This window comes from Triplophysa rosa, linkage group LG1, assembly GCF_024868665.1.
Source record: "Triplophysa rosa linkage group LG1, Trosa_1v2, whole genome shotgun sequence".
Lineage (NCBI taxonomy): Eukaryota > Metazoa > Chordata > Actinopteri > Cypriniformes > Nemacheilidae > Triplophysa > Triplophysa rosa.
The window spans coordinates 37,124,504-37,145,568 of NC_079890.1; the positions used below are offsets into that span (position 1 = coordinate 37,124,504).

The window sequence follows — 21,065 nt, forward strand, 5'->3', positions numbered from 1 at the left end:
CTCCCTCTCTCTCTCTCTCTCTCTCTCTCTTTCTCTCTCTCTCTCTCTCTCTCTCTCTCTCTCTCTCTCTCTCTCTCTCTCTCTCTCTCTCTCTCTCTCTCTCTCTCCTCTCTCTCTCTCTCTCTCTCTCTCTCTCTCTCTCTCTCTCTCTCTCTCTCTCGTCTCTCTCGCCTTCCCTCTCTCATCTCTCTCTCTCTCTCTCTCTCTCTCTCTCTCTCTCTCCCTCTCTCTCTCTCTCTCTCTCTCTCTCTCTCTCTCTCTCTCTCTCCTCTCTCTCTCTCTCTTTCTCTCTCTCTCTCTCTCTCTCTCTCTCTCTTCTCTCCTCTCTCTCTCTCTACTCTCTCTCTCACTCTCTCTCCTCTCGTCTCTCTCTACTCTCTCTCCTCGTCTCTCTCTCTACTCTGTCTCTCTCTCACTCTCTCTCTCTCTACTCTCTCTCACTCTGTCTCTCTCTCAGCTCTCTCTACTCTGTCTCTCTCTACTCTCTCTCTCTCTCTCTCTCTCTCTGTCTCTCTCTCTCTCTCTCACTCTTCTCTCTCTCACTCTCTCTCTCTCTCACTCTCTCTCACTCTGTCTCTCTCTCACTCTCTCTCACTCTGTCTCTGAGAGAGACTGCTGACTCAACCGTCTCCAAAACTTGTTTCCCACACTTGTCTTGAGCAGCACATATATGATATATTATTATATTGTATATGCCCGGTTTCACAGAAAAGGCTTAAAGCGAAAAAAATGAAATTTCTCTCATCATTTACTCTCCCTCAGGTTGTTACAGACCTGTATAAATTTATTTGTTCTGCTAAACACAAAAGAAGATATTTGAAAGAATGTCAGTAACCAAACAGATCTCGTCCCCCATTGACTCCCATAGTATTTATTTTCCCTACTATGGCAGTAAATGGGGGGTGAGATCTGTTTGGTTACTGAAATTCTTCCGAATATCTTTTATACAGAATTTTAAACAGGTTTGGAACAACCCGAGGGTGAGTAAAAAAAAACATTATTTTCATTTTAGGGTGAACTGTCGCTTTAAGGCTAATCCCAGACTAAAACGAAAGTTTGAGCTGCCTCAAATGAAAACAACGTGCCCTGAAATATCTTAAAATGTGTCAATGCCATTGTTTTGTCTCTAGATGCACACCAGTAATGTTTTTTACATAAACATTTTTCAAACAGCTACTTACGTATCATAATTTAACTAAGGGTTAGTCCTGATAAGTCCCCATATTCTCTTAATTGACATCTATAAATGAATAAATGTCAGTTATTGACATCCAAGTTTTAGTAAATATTTAACAAATAAAAACCTTAATACATTTGTTCAAAATTATTAAAATTATCTCCATATACACAAAGTATATAGAAACTCACAACTATAGAGATGACCATGGCAAGTGATTCTAGTGATTTTTGACCGTGTTTATTACACTTTTACCAGTAGGTGGCGCAAAAGCATTGTAAAGCATTGCAGTGATACAATATTATTATCGGTTTGGCATCAGAGATGTAAAGAGTACCTGAAAACCATACAACCATGCTGGTTTTGGCCTCAGCGCCAGCTGCAGTCATGTGCTCAGTTCACATATAAACCGCCAGCGATTGACAACTAACTGATACTGCACTCGTATTCACATAAAGAAGCCACGTTGACCAGTTTTAGTAAATTAGGGCAAGATTAAAGGACCTTCAATGCCCTATACATGGCAATTTTAATTCTTCTGTAGCAAAAATAATCTGCTGCAAAAAAAGATAGGTGCCATGCAAAAATGTATTGTGTAATTTTAGTCATTACAAATGTAATGGAGTAAAGAGTACATATACTCAAAAATGTAGTCAAGTAGAGAGTAAAAGTTGCTAATATCTTTAATACTCAACTACAAAGTAGCCAAAAAGATACTTAAGTACAATAACTAATTACATTTACTCCAATACTTTACACCGCTGAGATACAATAGGTGTGTATTGAAATGCTCATGATAAAGTTCTTTCATGTCATCATATAGACAGTATGCGCCGGGTCAGCATGTGTCAGGTTATCACCAGCAGCCTCTACTGGCAGATGTTTGTAACTACACCATTGTGCTGTCAAAACTATTCATGGCCATTCAGAAGCAGCTGTGTATTCTAGTGCTAAACAATTTTCATCAATATCTTATTAAAATGTATGTCTAAACTACTTTAAAGGGGTCATATGACACGGCTAAAACGAATATTATGGTTTGTTTTAGATGTAATGCAATGTGTATACACGATTTAAGGTTCAAAAACATTGTATTTTCCACACACCGTGCATGTTTGTATCTCCTCTTTGCCCCTCCTCTCTGAAACGCGCGAATATTTTACAAAGCTCATGGCTCTGAAAAGCGAGGTGTGCTATGATTGGCCAGTTAACCAGTGCGCAGTGATTGGTCGAATACTGCAAGCGTGTGAGGGAAATGTAACGCCTCTTACCATATTTGGAACATCAGGTTCCTCTTCAATAGTACTGACAGGTGATAAAATGTCATCGGTACGTCCTTATATCGAGCCCGAATCTGATCCGAAAAATGAAGATGATCAAGCCGATACATCAACTTTGCCAGCGCGACTTGAGCAGGATGTTTTATTTAAAAAATATGATGTTAAATAGTTAAAAACTATAACTAACTGTTTCATCTTTTATATACGAGGTTGCCATCTTTTGGCAGGGCAAACAAAGAGGCTTTCTTTTTGCAACGAAACACACAGCGTCTCCGTGACATGACTGTGACAGTGACAATACAATGAGATTGACAGGTACGCCCACCTTACTTGCGTATGCATTTGGGCGGTCTTAGTCAAATCATACCACGAACTGACGTAGATTTGTGGGGGTGTGGTTACACGAGGGGTTTCAGGCAGGTCTGGGTGAGCATTCGCTTTTAGATAGAATGAATCTTTTGTTCCCACACTTTCATTTTTGCAATTTTACGTGTCTAACACATGCGTGGGCTAAGACTGTTTTTTTCTCCATTTATTTATCATTGGAGTTTGGGTTCCTCGCCACAGGGCCGTGTTGGCTTGATCACCGGGAGACTGCTGATATATTATTTACTAGAATGATCACGCTTGTTCTATGAATACCTTGTGATTGACCTTTTCTGTGATTTTCTGTTTTTCTTATTTTCTCCTGTAAAGCTGCTTTGTAACAATCCACATTGTGAAAAGCGCTATATAAATAAATTTGAATTGAATCACGCCTCGTGGCCAGCAGATGGCAGTGTTGCACTACCAGACTCGCCAACAACCCCAAACACACTGGACTCGCCATTAATGCTTAATATTACACATTAAATTCAAACAACATGGAGGTGCCATATGAGCCGTTTTAGATGATTTAGTAAAAGAAATTCAAAAGCATGTTTCCAGAATAGTGATGAAGATATTACTTGATTTCATGTGTCCACACCCAACAACCTGTCCCACAATGCATTGTTCTACCCTAACAAGCTTAACACACACACGCGAGTATTCAGGGCCATTCATTTATGATTTTTTTTTTAAGTCAAATGTCATGGGAAACTAAATTAATTTGATATGTGATGTAGAAGCGTTGAATAAAAGGTCAAGATTGCCCATTGACCTTATCACAATATAACAGATCTATATGTAACACCATCAGATTTTCACCCTCTTATAATCCACCCCGTTACACAACAAGACGTCTTAAAAAGGGGAATATATTAAAATGATGCAGTAAAATGTGCACAAAACTAACAAAATATGTCATTTTAAATACATTTTGTACAAATCCTATTGTTTTATGAAACATTCCTTTATTAGAAGATAACATCCAGTTAGCTGTCTGAACTTAGCCAGTATTGTTTTCTACACAATAAAACCTTTTCTTCCCACACAGGTATTGTCAAAAATCAGATATTTTTTGTAAGTGAAATGAGCTCTTAAAGGCACGGCGCACACTGACCCAGCGGTGATATTTCTCCTGCTACAGTATACGTATGTTCTCCCATTTCTTTGACATTTTTATTTTAGACTTAAAACAACTTCAGCCTCATGAAGCTTCAGCACCGAAGCTTTAGCTTCAAGAAGTCATCTGACACAATAGGAACCGCATCGCACCGCTCCCAGAAGTGTCAATCATCCATCATATTAGCTATTCACAAGACCTCTCCAGTTTTTCTCTATTCCCCTTTGCTTCTCTCTCTCTCTCTGCAGCAGTGCAGTGATGTGTGTGTGTGTGTGTGTGTGTGTGTGTGTGTGTGTGTGTGTGTGTGTGTGTGTGTGTGCGTGTGTGTGTGTGTGCGTGCGTGTCTGTGTGCAGACGCACAATTTGGCTGTGGGGCTTTGGGTGTTCACTACAAAACAACATGACTCATCAGACGTTCAATGCGCACACACACATGCCCACACACGAGAGCATCTTTTTTCTTCTGGTGAATTTAGTGCTCTTCACAAAAAGAAAAGATACGCGAGCTTCGTTTCCTGTTTAATGAGATCCCTGAACGCAAAGCTCCCATCACAGCTGCCTGACTCATCGCCCGCTTACAAGGTCAGATCGTTCAACCGTCCCACAAACCCTGACAAAACAATTCACTTCTTTCACATAGTCCGACCCAAACGTGTGTGGACTGGACGGAGGCGCAGAGACTGAATCAGAAGGTAAGTGCACTGGCACACTCCACCAATTAAAGCAGCGCGAGACATGCCGAGCGTCTTGCTTGACTGCGGCTGTGAACCGTGGGCCGGGATAATGGGGCTCAATCGATGACACCCTGTCTCCCTCTCTGCACAAAACACACGGCTCCTACATCCGCTGTCAGAGGAGGAAATGTCAACACACACACACGCGCGCGTTTGTTTTACTACATTACTGAGGACATCTCATGGACACCGTTTTTATCTCAGACTAATGATATTTTCGTTTTCTACGTTTATTTATATAAAAACAACTTGCAGTGCAACTACACATTTTTATGCCAGATCTCTTCCCAACTTGGATGTCATCTCGACCTTCACAAAACACAGACAGTCACACGCAAACAAACACACAAAGACCAGACATGAACGCAGAACTATCCGATTACACATACACGAATAAATGCAATAGAATAACAGTGGATGTGTAGCACAACAGAGAATCCCCGTCATTCATCTGTGAGATGTTAATAACATGCTCTCTACACACACACACACGTGTGGAACAAAACATCAGCGTAATGTCAGACCATAATGCTAGCTCTCCGGTCGCCAAACACACCTGCCTTCTGCACTCAATACAATTACACATTACACACCACAACAAATCACACCGATTGACATTCAACAAACACCAGATAAAAAATAAAACATTACGTGGAGTTAAAAGAGCAGTGTTGAAAGAATCACGGGCAGTGAGGATGCTGACTACACTGAAATATGCTAATGCATTGTTGTCCTTGTGTTGTTCTATTTGCTTCTGTTGTTTACCACATTTGTAAGTTGCTTTGGATAAATATCAAATTTAACTAAATACTAAAGATCATAATAAATATAACACGAATAACATTCTCTTTACTTCTAAGTTGTGATAAAGTAAAAACTATTTTTAGAAATCTGCATAAATATATGAAATACCGTCGCTGTCTTTCTGAAACCTCGGATGTCCAAATTTGATGTTTTAAGGAAATGAAAAAAACCCCACTGAACCTCAGGAGCAGTGTTGGGTGTAACTAGTTACTAATTAATTAGTTACTCTAATTTAATTACTTTCCCCTTGAAAAAGTAAAGTAAGGGATTACTCTTGTTTTTTCTGTCATTTAATTACACTTACTTATGTAATTAAACCAAATACTTTGTGTGCAATAATTGAATTGACATAAAAATTCCAAGTCTAACTTTAAAAAGCCGTGCTTTATAATGATCACATTTGTAATACTTTGGTCAGTTAATAATACTACTTTATTTATTTGAATGAATTAAAAGAGCACTTAACTAAACAAGGTTGATATGGGATATAGAAAGTTATTAGTAAATTAAATACTTTTTGGAGAGTGTAATTTGTATAGTAATCTAATTACACTATTGAATATGTAATTAGTAACTAGTAATTAATTACTTTTTCAGAGTAACTTGCCCTGACACTGCTCATTGCAAAATCAATGCGAAAGAAACATGAAAACTGTGATCAAAATCCAGGTTATAGCATAAACATTTATTTGTGAACTTTTCCTAAATACATGTAGAAATATTATTGTTGTATTGCTTAAATGTGAATATGAACTTGTTTTCTTTCCAGTATTGAAGGGCTGAAAAATACAGAGCATCTTCTCTGTTGTTTTGACCTGTTCTCCAGTTTTCATTTTCTTCAAATAAATGCAGCAAAGAAAAATCACTCTGTTAATAACATTGCATTAGTTCATTTGCCAATAACCACATTACATTTTGTACTTTTGGTCGCCATGACGCCATTCTGCTTGAGTCACATGACATTTACAGATCAGTTGATTGGCTTATAATCTTTCAGAAGTGATCAAAAAAGGTGATCGGTGATCACAACACAAATCAAAATCATGTCTATGTTCAGCAGGCAGATAAATGATAAAACAGCTCTGCAGGTGTGATAGAACTCCTTATATAGTCAACTTATTATGTTAAAACCATACAAAGAATGTAAAATCACCCAAAAAATGTACAAACAAAAATACAAAAATATATCATTCAGCATTTATTCAGTGAATTGCGGTTCATTAGATCTAATGTTAGTGATCTAAAATATGCCAAACTGGGTTATTCGTTCACATTTAAATTTCCACACAAAAAACATTTTGTCCTTTAAAGAGAGGTCTTACAGCAGTGTTCATGTGTGTGTGTGAAGGGGTGTAGTGGGGTCAGATGTGTGTGTTTGTGGTGCTGAGGGTATTGCACGGCTCCTGACAGTTACCAGTACGGTTGAAGCTAATCTGTGCCATCAGCTGTCTGTTTGCTGGATGTCAGGACACACACACACACACACACACACACACACGCACAAATGCCCGGCCGGTCCTACACACACCGCTGGCAATGTCAGCTTGTCAGGCCACATATGCTCGTCTGCATGAAAGGAGAGGCGAGGACACAGGCAGTCACCGTCTTTTTCCTGTCGTACCCAACACTCTTCCACCGCATCTGCCTTTTATCTGTGTCCATCACTAAAACTATTTTAAGTCATCTCGAGTCCCATGATTGAGAAACACTGCCTTATAGCCACAAAACAATGACCTGCCAATCACCTACAACATTTAGCATTGACTGCGTTTATATGCACAGTTTTACTCCGGTTATGCCTAATAAGCTGATAACAAGTAAGGTCATGTAAAAGCGTAACAGGGTTTTATTTTGTCAGGGATAGCTCGTAAACGACGTAAGCAAAACCCACTCGGTAGAGGTAGTTTTTTGCCCATTACTGCGATTTCGCGCTGCATGTAAACGCATTTACCGGTCTGACAGCGCAATAGTAAAAGTCCCAAACGGAATAATACATATAAAATAACGCATAAAAGTCCGCTCTCGAGTCATGCAGTTGATGTAGAAACGTCAAAATGAAGAACTATTGCTTTCCCGCTACATGTTTAATTAGTAAACAGACTATCGACGGTGACGTCACTGCAAGCGAGAAACCCGGCAAGTCTCAAACTTTACTATGCATGTAAACACGTGAAAACAGGTTTCTTTTTAAGCAGATTTTTCATGGATATCCGTTTATTTTGTGCATGTAAACGCACTCATTGTGACAGAGAGATTTGCACAGGCCTACAAGTTCGCCATAAAATGATATTCTTTTTAACAAAATATGCACCAATGCAACTTAAAGGAAAAGTTCACCTCAAAATCAAAATTGTGTTCTTTTTTACTCACCCACATGACGTTCAACATGTTTTAAGACTCCTCGGGGTCTTCGGAACATACAAGAAGATATTTTCGGTGCACATCGAGATTTCCAGGCCTCCTCATAGACATCATGGTTATAGTTGTTGTCAAGGTCCAGACGAGTACTAAAGACATCGTTAAAATGGTCACAATTCAGCTCAAAGTGGCTCAATTGAATTTTTTTGAAGTGACGAGAATGCTTTATGTGCGAAAAACAAACCAAAATAATGACTTTAATGGATATATTCTCCATGTCTTGTCAGTCTATGGTGCGCGTTCACGAGAGCACGTCGACGCATGCGCATTCGGTGGGGGCAGACGCCGGCGTTCTGACTGACGACCAGGAAGCGCAACTCTGTGTTTACAAGCAGACGCACGCTGTATATAAGCTGATCCTCGCAAAATGTCTGATGATTTCGATATTGAGGAGGACTTGCACTTTTTTGCCCAACCGTACAAACCGAATGCGCATGCGTGGAAGTGCTCTCATGAACGCGCAACATAGACTGACAAGACAGAGGAGAATCGTTATTTTGGTTTGTTTTTGCACATAAAGTATTCTCGTCGCTTCAAAAAAATTCAATGAGCCACTATGAGCGGACGGACCAATTTACTCATGCTACATTTGCAATATACAATATTTTTATTATGCAGAGTATGAAGATTGTTTGTATAGATGAAGTGCTTAGGTAAAACATATAGCACAAAACTATACGCTATCTTATAGTACATCATCATTTTTCTACATCTGTCTGAAACTGTGTATCATAAAAAGTCAACTTTTTCTTTTTCCAACAGTAACATACAATATAGAAAGACAGACGTTCTGTTTTCAGCAGAAATGAGTTGGACACGGCTGGCGATTGAACTCAAATCTGACCTGGCTGAAAGATGTTTTCACACAGCGGACAGTTTATGAGGACACAGACACAATATAACTGTAACCACGTGTGTTTTTTTTCTCTATGTATGTATACACAGTGTGGATCCAGGGGCTATTTGCCGTTCCCTGCGACCGCCTGCTAGATATTCCCCCTTTTTCTTCTTTCTTTCCATTGCCCAGACTCGGTTTTATCTCCCTCTGTGCAGTTTGAAAACAATAAAAGAAAAGCGATGTGTCTTGTTCAGTCACTAAATAGCTGTCTCGTTCGGCCCCCCGAGGTGGCTGCACATCACTGACTGCCCCATTCATCAGCCCAACGCCGCTGCCCGAGCCACAAGCCTCAAACTCCTCGAATAAAGATGATAAATACCTCCGTCTGTGAGGAGCATCAGGGCAAATAAGGAGAGCGAGAAGAGAGTGAGAGTTCGCCAGAAGGACGGATGATGAATAAAATATATTTACGCATGGCGCTCATTGCACATCTAATCCTTATGTATTTTCATTTTATTTTACTGGATGGTTTTAGTGGAGAGTGACAGAAAACAATTAGAGAATTAGAGAAGAAGTTCGAGGATGCTGAACTCGAACCTGCATAACATGTCAACTACATGACTTGACCGTTGAGCTCCCCACTGAACGACTGACTGGCCGAGCCTGACCCGAAACGTTCTTCCATGCCTCTGACGGCACAATTCCCCCAAAGCGTCAATCCCGCCTCAGCCCAGCCGGACAACGACAAGGGGCGGACCCGCAGAGATATTCCTGCTGTACCGTCATGCCCTGCAGGCCCGGGCTCGCCGCTGGCCACCATGACTGTAATGCCATGTGACAGCATGCGCCTCTGACAGATGTTTCACGACACCCGACACGTGTACCTTTGACTTTGTGATGTCACAGCGATGGCGGAAGATGATGCGTGCGTGCAGTGTTGCCGTGGTAACGGCTAGAGAAATAAATCTAAGGAGATCTTGAGTCATTGGGAATCGCGTCACGCGCTCACCGCTTCGACGACGCTGACTCGGAGCCGCGGTGGGCCAGCTGGAGGAATCGAAATTCTCGCCGCGCGCCCTTCGAGACGGAATGGGACTTGATGGATCGGCTGGTAGAGAAGCAGTGATAGCCTGATCTGCATCTGGATAGCAGGCGGTACTTTTTTATTCGCCTCACACGTGCGCCTTCTCTGCGGAGGAGGTTGGGTAGATAAGGTCATGGTGGCGCACGGTGCGTTCGCGTGTGAGAAAGAAAGAGGCGGAAAGGAAAGAGTTGGTAATGACCCCAGACATGTTGTACAAAGCTGCATATTTCTCCTCCCGGCTGCCAGATAAAATGGCCTCGGCTGAATAATTAATACTTTAGCCCATTAAAGAGGCATTACAATGGCCTTCTTCTTATCGATTTTTCTTTCCCAGTCTACTCCTTTCTCTTTTTTTACTTTAACTTGATAGTGGTGTCCGAGCCAGGCTGTGTTCACACTTGGCTCGGCCTCATATCGGTGGATCTTGTTGGTGGAGTTATATCGGTATCATTTAAGAAAATGCAGTCACATGCTTTAAGCACGCAAAATTACTTAAAGTGTGACTGTGCAGATTGTTAAACCACTTTGTGTTGTTACAATGAGTATGTGTAAATGACCAACGTCTACTGTTTCTCTGTGTTACTGAACGAAGAGTTTTGCATAATCCGGCGGACCTTCTGCTAACAAATAAACTTGCATTTATCTGTCCAAGTAACACAGTAAACGAAATCTGTGAATCTACACTTTCAGTAAATACAAATGGACCAAAATTCTGCTTTGCAAAGCTGTACGTTAATATTCAAAAATTATGCACAATTTTAAACGATGAAAAAACAAAACAATTTATGGACATTTATTATGTATATACATACATTATTGTTATTATTGTTGTTGTTGTTTATTACATTTATATATGTATTAATTTAATTACATAATAATAATAAGTATAAATAAATAAAAATTAGAATTTATAAATAATAATAATAATATAATAATAAACAAACAAACAAATAAATATTATTTAGAAATTGATTTTAATTATACATTTTATCAGTTTGCTTTCAATGAAAATAAATAAATGATGCCACAATATTCAAAAAATATTTATAGTAATTATAATTAAAAAACAAATGTAAAAACACATACATTTAATATTATTATTATTACATTATTGTGTTTTCATTTTATTAAATAATAAGTATGAATTAAATAAATAAAAATGATTTAGAAATTGATGTTAATTATACATTTTGTCAGTTTACTTCCAAATGCTACAAATGTGTTGCGTCACAAGTTTCCAAAACTCTCAAGTTTCAAGGCTATAAAAGTGTTGAAAGTGCAAAACATGCAACTTCTGACAAGTTGTGTTGGAACAAACCCAACGTTTGAAGTGATAACTGAACTCTCCAGTACAACCTACGCTAAGTCAGATCCCCGGGTCACACAGCCTCACAAAATCAATTCATATCTGGACAGATAGGAACAGCGGTCAATGTACAGCTACACTGTATAGATACCCCCCCGCCCGCCGCCGCCGATTTGATTATTATTTCAGACACGCAAAAGGAAAAGTGGGTATAAAACGCTGAGTAAGGGAGGATATTGAGTGCGCTGGAGAGATGAAGGAGATAAATATTACCAGCGCAGGTTGTTGAGCAGGGCAACTGGTCGATAATGAATGTGTCCCATTACAGAGCGGCAATGGGAGACTTCTGCTGACACCAGCATCTACTGTACCTCCAGCGCATCTGATAATCCTATAATCAAAACGCACACAAAACACAGCCTGTGCTCACATTTAACACAAAAAGAGCTTTCTCAAGTCAGTCTGTGATATTTTCTAGCACTTTTGTAATACTGTCGACAATAACAACAAATAAGAATCACCAACCCCATCTCCCAGGAATGCGTAACTATTTTATGAGGTGGCTGATTCATGTGAATTGCTATGATGCGAAATGTGCAAAAAACGTACGATTAAAGCTCCACTTTTAAAGGGGTTCAACAGTGTTTCATTCATTCTGACTTCTTTACAACGTTAAACGTGCTGGATTCTCATGCTTGACAAGGTCAACTTGTCAAAAAAACGAGTTGGACGTATGACAGTATTTCTGTGCTCTTTACACTCCCCCAAGGTTAGTATAGGTTTTGGGAAGTTTTTTTCGAACATGAAATTACCTTATGTAACAAAATTTCTTAGTCCCTTATTGGGCAATTCTCCCGGAAAAGCACGCCCACGCGTCAACCCGCCAGAGCGAGAAGAAAGAGCACGCCCATCAATGCACTTCGTTCGTGAAGTTCAGCTGTGTTTGTTTGTTCACTGCATTTCTGTGAGGAATGTTATATAAACGGTGGATTTGGAGATGGTTTGAAACTGATAGATGGAGCAGTCCCAGCACTAAAAGATGCCGGTAAGTGAATCTGAGTCAAATCTGTGTTTTGTTGGCAGTCGGCGCGTACATGCATAAGATAAACAACAGAAACATTAAATATATAAATGAATATAAACAACAACGGCTTTATTGGGCATTCAGTTATATTAAAATACAGCAAGTTTCCGAGAGTAAACGCAAGTACAGCGTGATGACGTCACGAACATGCTAATTACCACGTAACGCCACCTTGCACCATAGTGATGGGTAATAATAGATTATGACAGATTTTTTACAAGCCTGTCCTAACCTATGATCAAACTAAATACTCTTCAAAGATACGAAGTATGCAATACTACTCTATAGGTACTCAAGATTAATATGAGATTGGCAGAAACGGCATGTGTTACGTCCGCTTTAAACCTAAGCGTCACTGGAGCGAAAGTAGATCGTCCGTACAAACTCATATGAATAAGCCACGTTGTAAAATAGTTCATGTGAAATTGTTTTGGAATCACATGATAAAGTGAGCTGCAATCGGTAACTTTTGCCTCTCTATCGCCATCTCTGTTTAAAACATAAAATTGAAGGTTACTACACAGATATTTCCTAGGGATGCACCGAAAATGTTCGGCCGAAAATAGCATGAAAATAGAAAATAGCAATGACTTGTGATACGATCAAGCAGCAACCAGCGCAGAGAGAGAGAGTGAGAGAGAGAGAGAGACACACGTGCGCTTTATTACTGCTGCAAACATTTTGGCAGTGCGTGTGTGTGTGTGTCAGGAACTGTGCGGAGACGAACCCAATCGCAGGCAGCAGGGAATTAAGGGGTTAAACAAAATACTTTATTTAAACAATAAACACAAAGGAAATACCCACGAGGGGGTGTCAAAATGAGAACAAACTGAAATGCAAAACTAGAACCAAACACTTCCCTCGATGGGGCAAGAAATCAACAAAACAAACACGACACAACGTCAAGGCAGGATAATCAAATAAGCAACTAGGTAAGGGGAGCACACGAATAATACAAGGAACACGGAACTCACGGTACACACCAAAACTCGGGACATACACGAGACTAAGAACGATACGAGTACATACAATCACCGAGCACAGGACAATGAAACATGAGGGCTTTTAAAGGGTGACAAACAAAGGAAGATAACGAGGGGCAGGTGAGAAACATAAGACACGGCCGGTGTTGTGCCGAAAACACACTCCCTGCCAGATTATGCACCCCCCTCCCCACAATGGTTAAGGTGAGGATTAGGTGTTAGGGGAGGGGTTAGGATTAGGATTGGGTGTGGGGAGGGGTTAGAATTAGCCAATCGGACAGCGTGTTATTGAAGGGGGTGCATAATCTGGCGGGGAGTGTGTTTTCGGCACAACACCGGGAAGCAATACAGGAAACGAGAGGGGCGGGGCCAATGACAAGACACGAGAAAACACATGAGAAGTAAAAAACATAAACAACTCATGGCTTTCTCACATAAAACATAAGGCTTTGCCACGACTCTGCCTCCAGACCAAGAAAACCATGACAAGATAAAGCAGAGTCGTGACGTGTGTGCGCGCGTGTGAGTGTGTGGAGCATTTTAAGGTGTCAGAGAAAGACACAGCACGGGACTTGCCGCACGGAAGTAAATTTCCGAATGAAAGCGTCTTTACCGGTCGGTAACTTTACTTCAGAAGGAAGCGGGCTGTCTGACAGTAGCCCCGCCGCTCGCGACATCCTGTGACATCATACAGTGGTCGCGTGCACACAGTTCCCTGTACTAAACAACTTGTCAAAGTATGTTCTGTGCACCTTCTAAGAGAACAGTGACAGTCAGCTTTTGTGGGCGGAGTTTGGAGGAGAGACGTGAACTGAAATGGTTGTCAGTCAGCATCAGTCAGAATTGCTTGCATTGGATGTTTTTTTTTTCATTTTGCAATGTAGCCTATAATAATCCAACAGTTTTAGTTTATTCGTATTTTTATCTTATAGGCCTAATGTGGAATGACAGTTTTTAATGAAGTGTTTTGTTGTAGGGGTACAGAGTAACTTACAGATTTGGTTTGGTGCTCACATTGCACATAATGAGACAAATAATATTTACCCATTAAAAATAAAAGTAAAAAAGTAGTTACTTTTTAATGAACAATAAACAAAATAATAAAGTGGGATAATACTATATTTATAATACTTTAAAGTACACTTAAAATACAATGACAATATATTTCTTCTTGTTTTTCTTTTTACATTAGTAAATATTAATTTTCAACACCAATTTTGAAACCTAAAACGACAACCTTTTTGGTTTTTGGCAGGTTGCTGGGAAGTGCGCTCGCGAACGCACAAGGAGACTAGGAGCTAGGATCGAGTATAGCATAGAGAAACACAAGCTGAGTGCAAGTGTCAAGTTTAAACAGCTTGTCCTTTTAGAAAGTTTAAGAGAAGCGGTGTTTTGGTAGACGTGCAGCGCAGTTCCAGACATTCACAGAGGCTGCGCGTGCCGCGTGCTTCTCTAGGAACGAAAGCAGAACCAACAAAGGCGGAGCTACCAATACTCCGTTTTTCATCATTTACACCCAGGTCCCGTTTATCACCGGGAACAAACGACATATCAGTAGATTTGGCAGCATTCAGTACAAACGGAAATCTTATCCAGTATTACATTTAGTTGGTCTAAAACAGTGATTGTGCATCAAAAGGTTTCAACCATGTCAGTACGCAAATGAGCGTTCTAAAATTATTTACAGAGCGCATTTTTAATTTTGGTCGCGCATGCGCACCACTTATGTGCATCCCTGATTATAGGCCTAATTAATATAGGCTATTCATGAAGGGAGAGGGCTCAATTTTTTGTTTGAATTTACCTTGTTTTGCTCAATTTTATATTAAGTTGTATTGTATTTGATTGAAAAACAAGACAAATTATAAAAAGCACATTTTGACTATTCAGTTTGTGCAATAGTGAAAAAAATGGCTTAATAAATAGAAGAAATGCAAAAAACCATGTTCGGTGTTCGGTATTATTCGGCCTTCGGCCAAGTGTTTCACATCATGTTCGGCTTCGGCCAAGAATTTTCGTTTTGGTGCATCCTTAATATTTCCCACAAAATACGAATCTCAAAAGCTTACATTTGTGAATCTGGGTAAGGCAAGACAGTTTTTCACAATGACCGTTTACTCGAATGTACTGTATATTTTTGTTTATTTTTAAAGCAAAAAGTTAAGTATAGCATATAACCTTAATTCACTGTATTGATTATTTCATTACAGACACCACACAACCCATTTTAAAGGGGTCATATGACACGGCTCAAACAAATATTATGGTTTGTTTTAGATGTAATGCAATGTGTCTACACGGTTTAAGGTTAAAAAACGCTGTATTTTCCACATACCGTGCATGTTTGTATCTCCTCTCTGAAACGCGCAGATTTCCTACAAAGCTCATGGCTCTGAAAAGCGAGGTGTGCTATGATTGGCCAGTTAACCAGTGCGTAGTGATTGGTCGAATACTGCAAGTGTGTGACGGAAATGTAACGCCTCTTACCATATTTGGAACATCAGGTTCCTCTTCAATTGTACTGACAGGTACGCCCACCTTACTTGCGTATACATTTGGGCGGTCTTAGTCAAATCAGACCACCAGCTGATGTAGATTTGTGGGGGTGTGGCTACACGAGGCGTTTCAGGCAGGTCTGGGTGAGCATTCGCTTCTAGATAGAATGCATCTTTTGTTCCCACACTTTCATTTGTGCAATTTTACGTGTCTAACACATGCATGGGCAACTTATAACACACCAAAGACACAGAAAAACATGTGTTCGCCCTATATGACCCCTTTAAGAATGATCTTGTGACCCGTGAACGTACGTCCATTTTAAAGCCCTTGCCATCTACATGTACAGTAAGAATGATGTGATATGATGTGCAAGAGGACAGGCTGGCGGGTATAAAAGCGTAGCTCTTGTTAATACAGTATCTCTGGTTGTTTCTGTGGACTGGCGGCTAGCCCTCTCACAAGTGACGGCCAGGTGTTTAATAGTATCTTTGAGTCTGATCATCCATCAAAGCAGTCGATCACAATCCCAGCGGTTTTTATAAATGATCCTGTCAGCCGGGCCGCTCAGCGGTGCCCACGGTTGTCCGGGATGATAGATCATTAGCCAGTCTGCCAGTTATTTATTCTCTCATGACCTTGTGTACGTCTATTGTGGAGCGTATCAGATTATGAGTGCCGGGATGTGATAATTCAATATTCATGTGCTGGTTTTCAAAAGTTTGAAGCCGGAGTGTCAGGCCATTAATAAAACGAATGCACCATCACCGTGCCATAAGTGTTCGGTAAAACACACTGATCTCCTAAAGGTCTTTTTTCTGTCATGTTTTAGCAGATTAATAGGGCTTAAGGTCCAAGAGTGTTATGGCAGGGTGGGTAACATTTTGAAAGTAATAGTTATTTGTTAGCTGAAGTGTAACCTGTTGTTACAGCTCTTGAAGAAATGAAGAGACCACTCCAAATCATTTCTACATGTCTGGCAGCAATTCATTCCAGTGTTTGTTGAATTCTAACAAAAGCATGCCAGGATACATGAAAACTGATTAAAAATCAGACTTATTCCATCAAATTTTTTTCGTGAACTATTCTCAAATACAATTTAAAAACATTAGTGTTGTTTTGTTTAAAAATACAGTCACGGAAAAAAATAAAGAGATGGTACACTCTTATTACTATGGTAGTCAATGGGGTCCAAGATCTGTTTGGTTACAAGCATTCTTACAAATATCTTTCTCTGTGTTCATCAGAACAAAGACATTTATACAGATTTGCAACAACCGGAGAGTGAGTAAAGACAGAATCTAGCTGTCATTGTGTCTTTCTGATAGCCGTTGAAGGACTGTCATGTTAATGACACTGTTGGCATGAAGTCTGTCAGCGTGTTACATCATCTCTTCTTTACTCTCTAATCTTTCATAGCAAGTTAAATGTATTTTATTCCTGCAGTTCTGGTTTTTTGTGTCCGACATACACTGAAGGAACACTTAAATGAGGAATGAAGTCTAACAGACACCTACTAAAAAAGCACAGGACTCTGAGTGATTAAATGATCTGCGAAAGAGAGAAAAAATAAAAGAGATGGCATCTTACCCCGAGTTTACTGCTCCATTACTGAACATCTTTCACATGTTAAGGGTTCAAGGTTTGGCTGGTAAATTGAACCTGACTACTGCAAGAGATGTAACGATTCGCTCAGCTCACGATGCGATTCACGATACTGACCTCACGATACGGTTTATTTTTACAAAATGAGTTGAGACAAATGAGAAATGAACAACTGCCCTTTTATTATTTCTCAAATGCTGCACATTTCTTTGTAAAATTAGAATATCTTGTACAGGTATGTCAAATAACAAAACTAAACTGCAAATTTAAAACAAATTCCAAATCAAATAACAAAAGTATAATACAAAAGTCTCTTTAATATAAACAAACAAAGACTTTGTGCTTTTCTTGGATTTTTTACATTTAAAGGTCTAGAGTAGGCATGTGCCCGGTTAACCGCGGTTACCACTAAATCCTGCTGAAACCGAGTTGGCTGCGATAATGCAAAATATCAATTATTTTATTGATGCGTCGCTTGTCCGTGAAGCACGGCTCTGGGATCAGTAGGAAATGCTGCTCGATCTAAAAGCAGTGCGAGTTTAAGTCGCTTATAACGTGTATTTAAAAAAGCAACACCCGTCAAACATGATCATTATAAATATACTTTATTATCATGAAAATACCTGAGGATCAGTGATAAAAACATGTCCTTAGGCATTTCCTAGAACTACGTGTGTTATGGTCTTCTTCTGCAGTGCGTATTTGGAGTTTCTGCATGAGAGCGCCCTCTGGCTTTCTGATGTGGCGGCATTTAACCGTACTGCACTCACAAATTGTGCATAAATCACGTGATATATATTTTCGGTTAACCGGGCATATGTCTAGTCTAGAGTGGGGTTTATAGCGGCAACTAGCGGTGAGTCTGAGAATTGCAACCAATCTCTCAGTCCTCCGCTCACCCCTCCCTTTTGAAAACAGGATAGTGGCCACCACAGTACAAAAAGATGTCGTCGGCTGAGACAGCGTGTATTCTCATGTTGACGCAGGGAAGAAATCATGCGGGCATTAGAAAGACTGTAGAAAGAGCGATTTCTTATTTATTACATAAAAAAGGTCTGTGGATTTTAAGTATAAAAAGAAGCATAAAAGGAGCTAGGACCTGCGTTAATAAACACTTTCCAGCAGAGACGCGTTAGGACCCGCGGTACTGAGGCTTTTAGCAGAGATACTCATAGATATCTATGGAGATACTTTCCAGCAGAGAGTCGTTGGAGAGAAAGATCGTCTAAAAATCACCCCAGAGGAGGTTGCTTTGATTCGGATCAGTGTGTGAGTAACATTGGTTTTTCTATTTGTTAGAACCAAGATATGTTGCAGTTGATGTTGTAATATTAGCTGTGTAAGGCCTGATTCACATTTTGCGTCTTTTCCGCACGAATATTCGTTATTTTAAATGTAGATGCGCAGCAGGCACACCAAATAGGGGGCGACGCGTTCGCGACGCGCATGCGGTGCAGCGCACACATTTTTCTAGGCGCGTCGGCGTTGCATCGAGATGGAAATAGTTCAACTTTTCTGAGTGCCGCGCGCGCACCGCAGGTATTCAAAGAGAGAAAGAGGCACGCGTTTTCTGCGCGGTTTTATATGCAAAATGTGAATCGGACCTAACGGAGCAGTTTTGAGCATCATTGTTGATCTGGAACCAGTGTGCTGCTTGTATATACTCGTGTCGTCTTGGCTTATTTTATTAATTTGCATTATTATTTGCGTGGTCTAAGCTATGATAAAGCTGAGCGTTTAATGCTTGCATTGCACCGCACGTTTGAGGGCAGAGCTAGCTAACAGTAAATAAGGCATTTGATCTGACAGCAAGATAGCAGTTAGGAGTAAGTTAGTAGACGTTTTTCCCCCCTTTGTAAAGTCAGAGACAACCGGACCACGTACCGCAGGGTAGAGGGAGAGGAAACAAGCTTTGTAGAGTTGTTTGTCCGTTTAGGGCTGCTGTACAAAACATGGCGGCGAATTCAATGTCCGTAGGCCCGCTCTGTATGTAGATAGAAACAGCTTATTCTAAGGTAATACAAACCCCTGCCCCTGCTGTTCAAAACATGTATTGCGATTCATTAAACATCTCAACCAACTCGAATCGTCATATTATAATCAATTTTCAACCAGCTCAAGGTGAATCGTTACGTCCCTACTGACTGCTATTCTGTGTGTTCTGATGAAATAAAACTATATAAAATTTAGTTGATGTATTTTTACGACCTACACCAGTTCCTCTGAGGGAGTTCAGGTTTTAATTGGGAGGGTCCTGGTTACGGTACAGCAACCGATCGCTTGTTTCTCACCGTGTGCACCGTGTTGAACGCTGGTGAAAAAACGACTGCAACACAAAGTGGAGTCCAGTTGAACGTTTCTTTCGCCTCGTCTCCAGCGGGCCCCACAGGACCCAGGGGCCCAATAAGCATCCATCTGCAAACAGCCCACTACAGCACGCTTCACCGGGCATCCATGCATGCCGGGGTATTTGTACGTGTGTGTGTTTGTGCACTCCAGTGTGTCTGACTGCAGAAGCAGACGTTCTATCATTCTATAGCCCCGGGGACTTAAATCCTTCTTCACAAACACACGAAAACAATCTTCAGCAGCATTATCATCAAACCCAATCACTCATTCATCTCTTTGCTGTGACACTATTAAGTGTATTTTACATGGTATGCGAAAGGCAGTGAGTGTTTTCTGTGATCTGTGTAGACATTTTCCAAACGCATGAGACATTATGAACACAACAAGGTGATGCAGTGATGGAAATGACTGACCTTCACAAGGGGGGCATACTGTATTCAATATTGTTTAACTATACATGCAGAAACACCTATTTCATATCTCAAATTTGCATAGATTTCAGAATCTCCACATCCCTCCCCCCCCTCAAAGAAACACAACATTTTATGTTTAATAATATTTTTAAATAAAAAGTGAAAGTCAAATGTCTGAAGGACCATCATTTTGGCAAGGCTGTATATTTATATCCAAATTCCCAATATTTTAAATGACAGTTCCCCTTATTTCATCTGAGGGCGCTACGAAAAGAAAAACAGATTTTCTAAGTCTTAAGTTTAACAGAGTTTCATGTTTATGTGCACTTGAGAAATACCTGAAGTACTAACAACTAGTCTCAGGATGTAAAATAAAAATATTCTTTTACATGAAAATGTCAAATAATAATTTCTCTCCACCACAACATCACTGAATACTGAAAATTAAGCAAGAATCCTTGTAAAAGTAGTGTGTTATGTCTTACGTCAACTTAAAGAGTTTGGAAACAAAAAGCATGTGTAACAGTATATTAGATAAACATCTTTTTATTTCTCTTTAAACAACAAAGACAAACGCTCACAGAACTCACTGCTCCCGACTGATTAACTTTATTCAAGTTGAATTTATTTAATTTATACAGTGAAGACCATGAAGTGTTGTTTTACATTCGATTATTTTAACTACTGCTTTAATACGTACTAATTAGTTCTGTGTGAGAGGCTAATATTTTAATGCTGTCGTAACCTTATTTATTAAGATTACAGGTTAACAAACGGTAGGTTAAAAAACACAGGTTTGTGGTAGAGCCAGTAAAAAGTTGAATCAATGGAAGAAATCCTTCTAAAACATCACTGTTTAAATTAGGGCTGCCCCCTTACAGTTGACTATTCGTTATCCGATTAAAATAACACTTATTCAAACAAATTTTAATCAGTCGATTGTCCCAGCTTATCATTTCAAAAGCGTATAATATATGCACCAGGTTAGTCGCTTTACATGGCTTAGAA

General features: G+C 39.9%; 1 protein-coding gene across 1 annotated transcript in view; it reads right to left on the bottom strand.

The window, feature by feature from the left end:
• cdh15 (cadherin 15, type 1, M-cadherin (myotubule)) overlaps window positions 1-8,078 on the bottom strand; it is a 34,197-nt gene extending 26,119 nt beyond the window's left edge. Inside the window, exon 1 of the mRNA XM_057340941.1 lies at window positions 7,852-8,078. Within this exon, the coding sequence (XP_057196924.1) occupies window positions 7,852-7,869 (18 nt within the window). The 5' untranslated portion in view covers window positions 7,870-8,078. The remainder of the gene's footprint in view (window positions 1-7,851) is intronic.
• Between the last annotated feature and the right edge of the window lie 12,987 nt (window positions 8,079-21,065).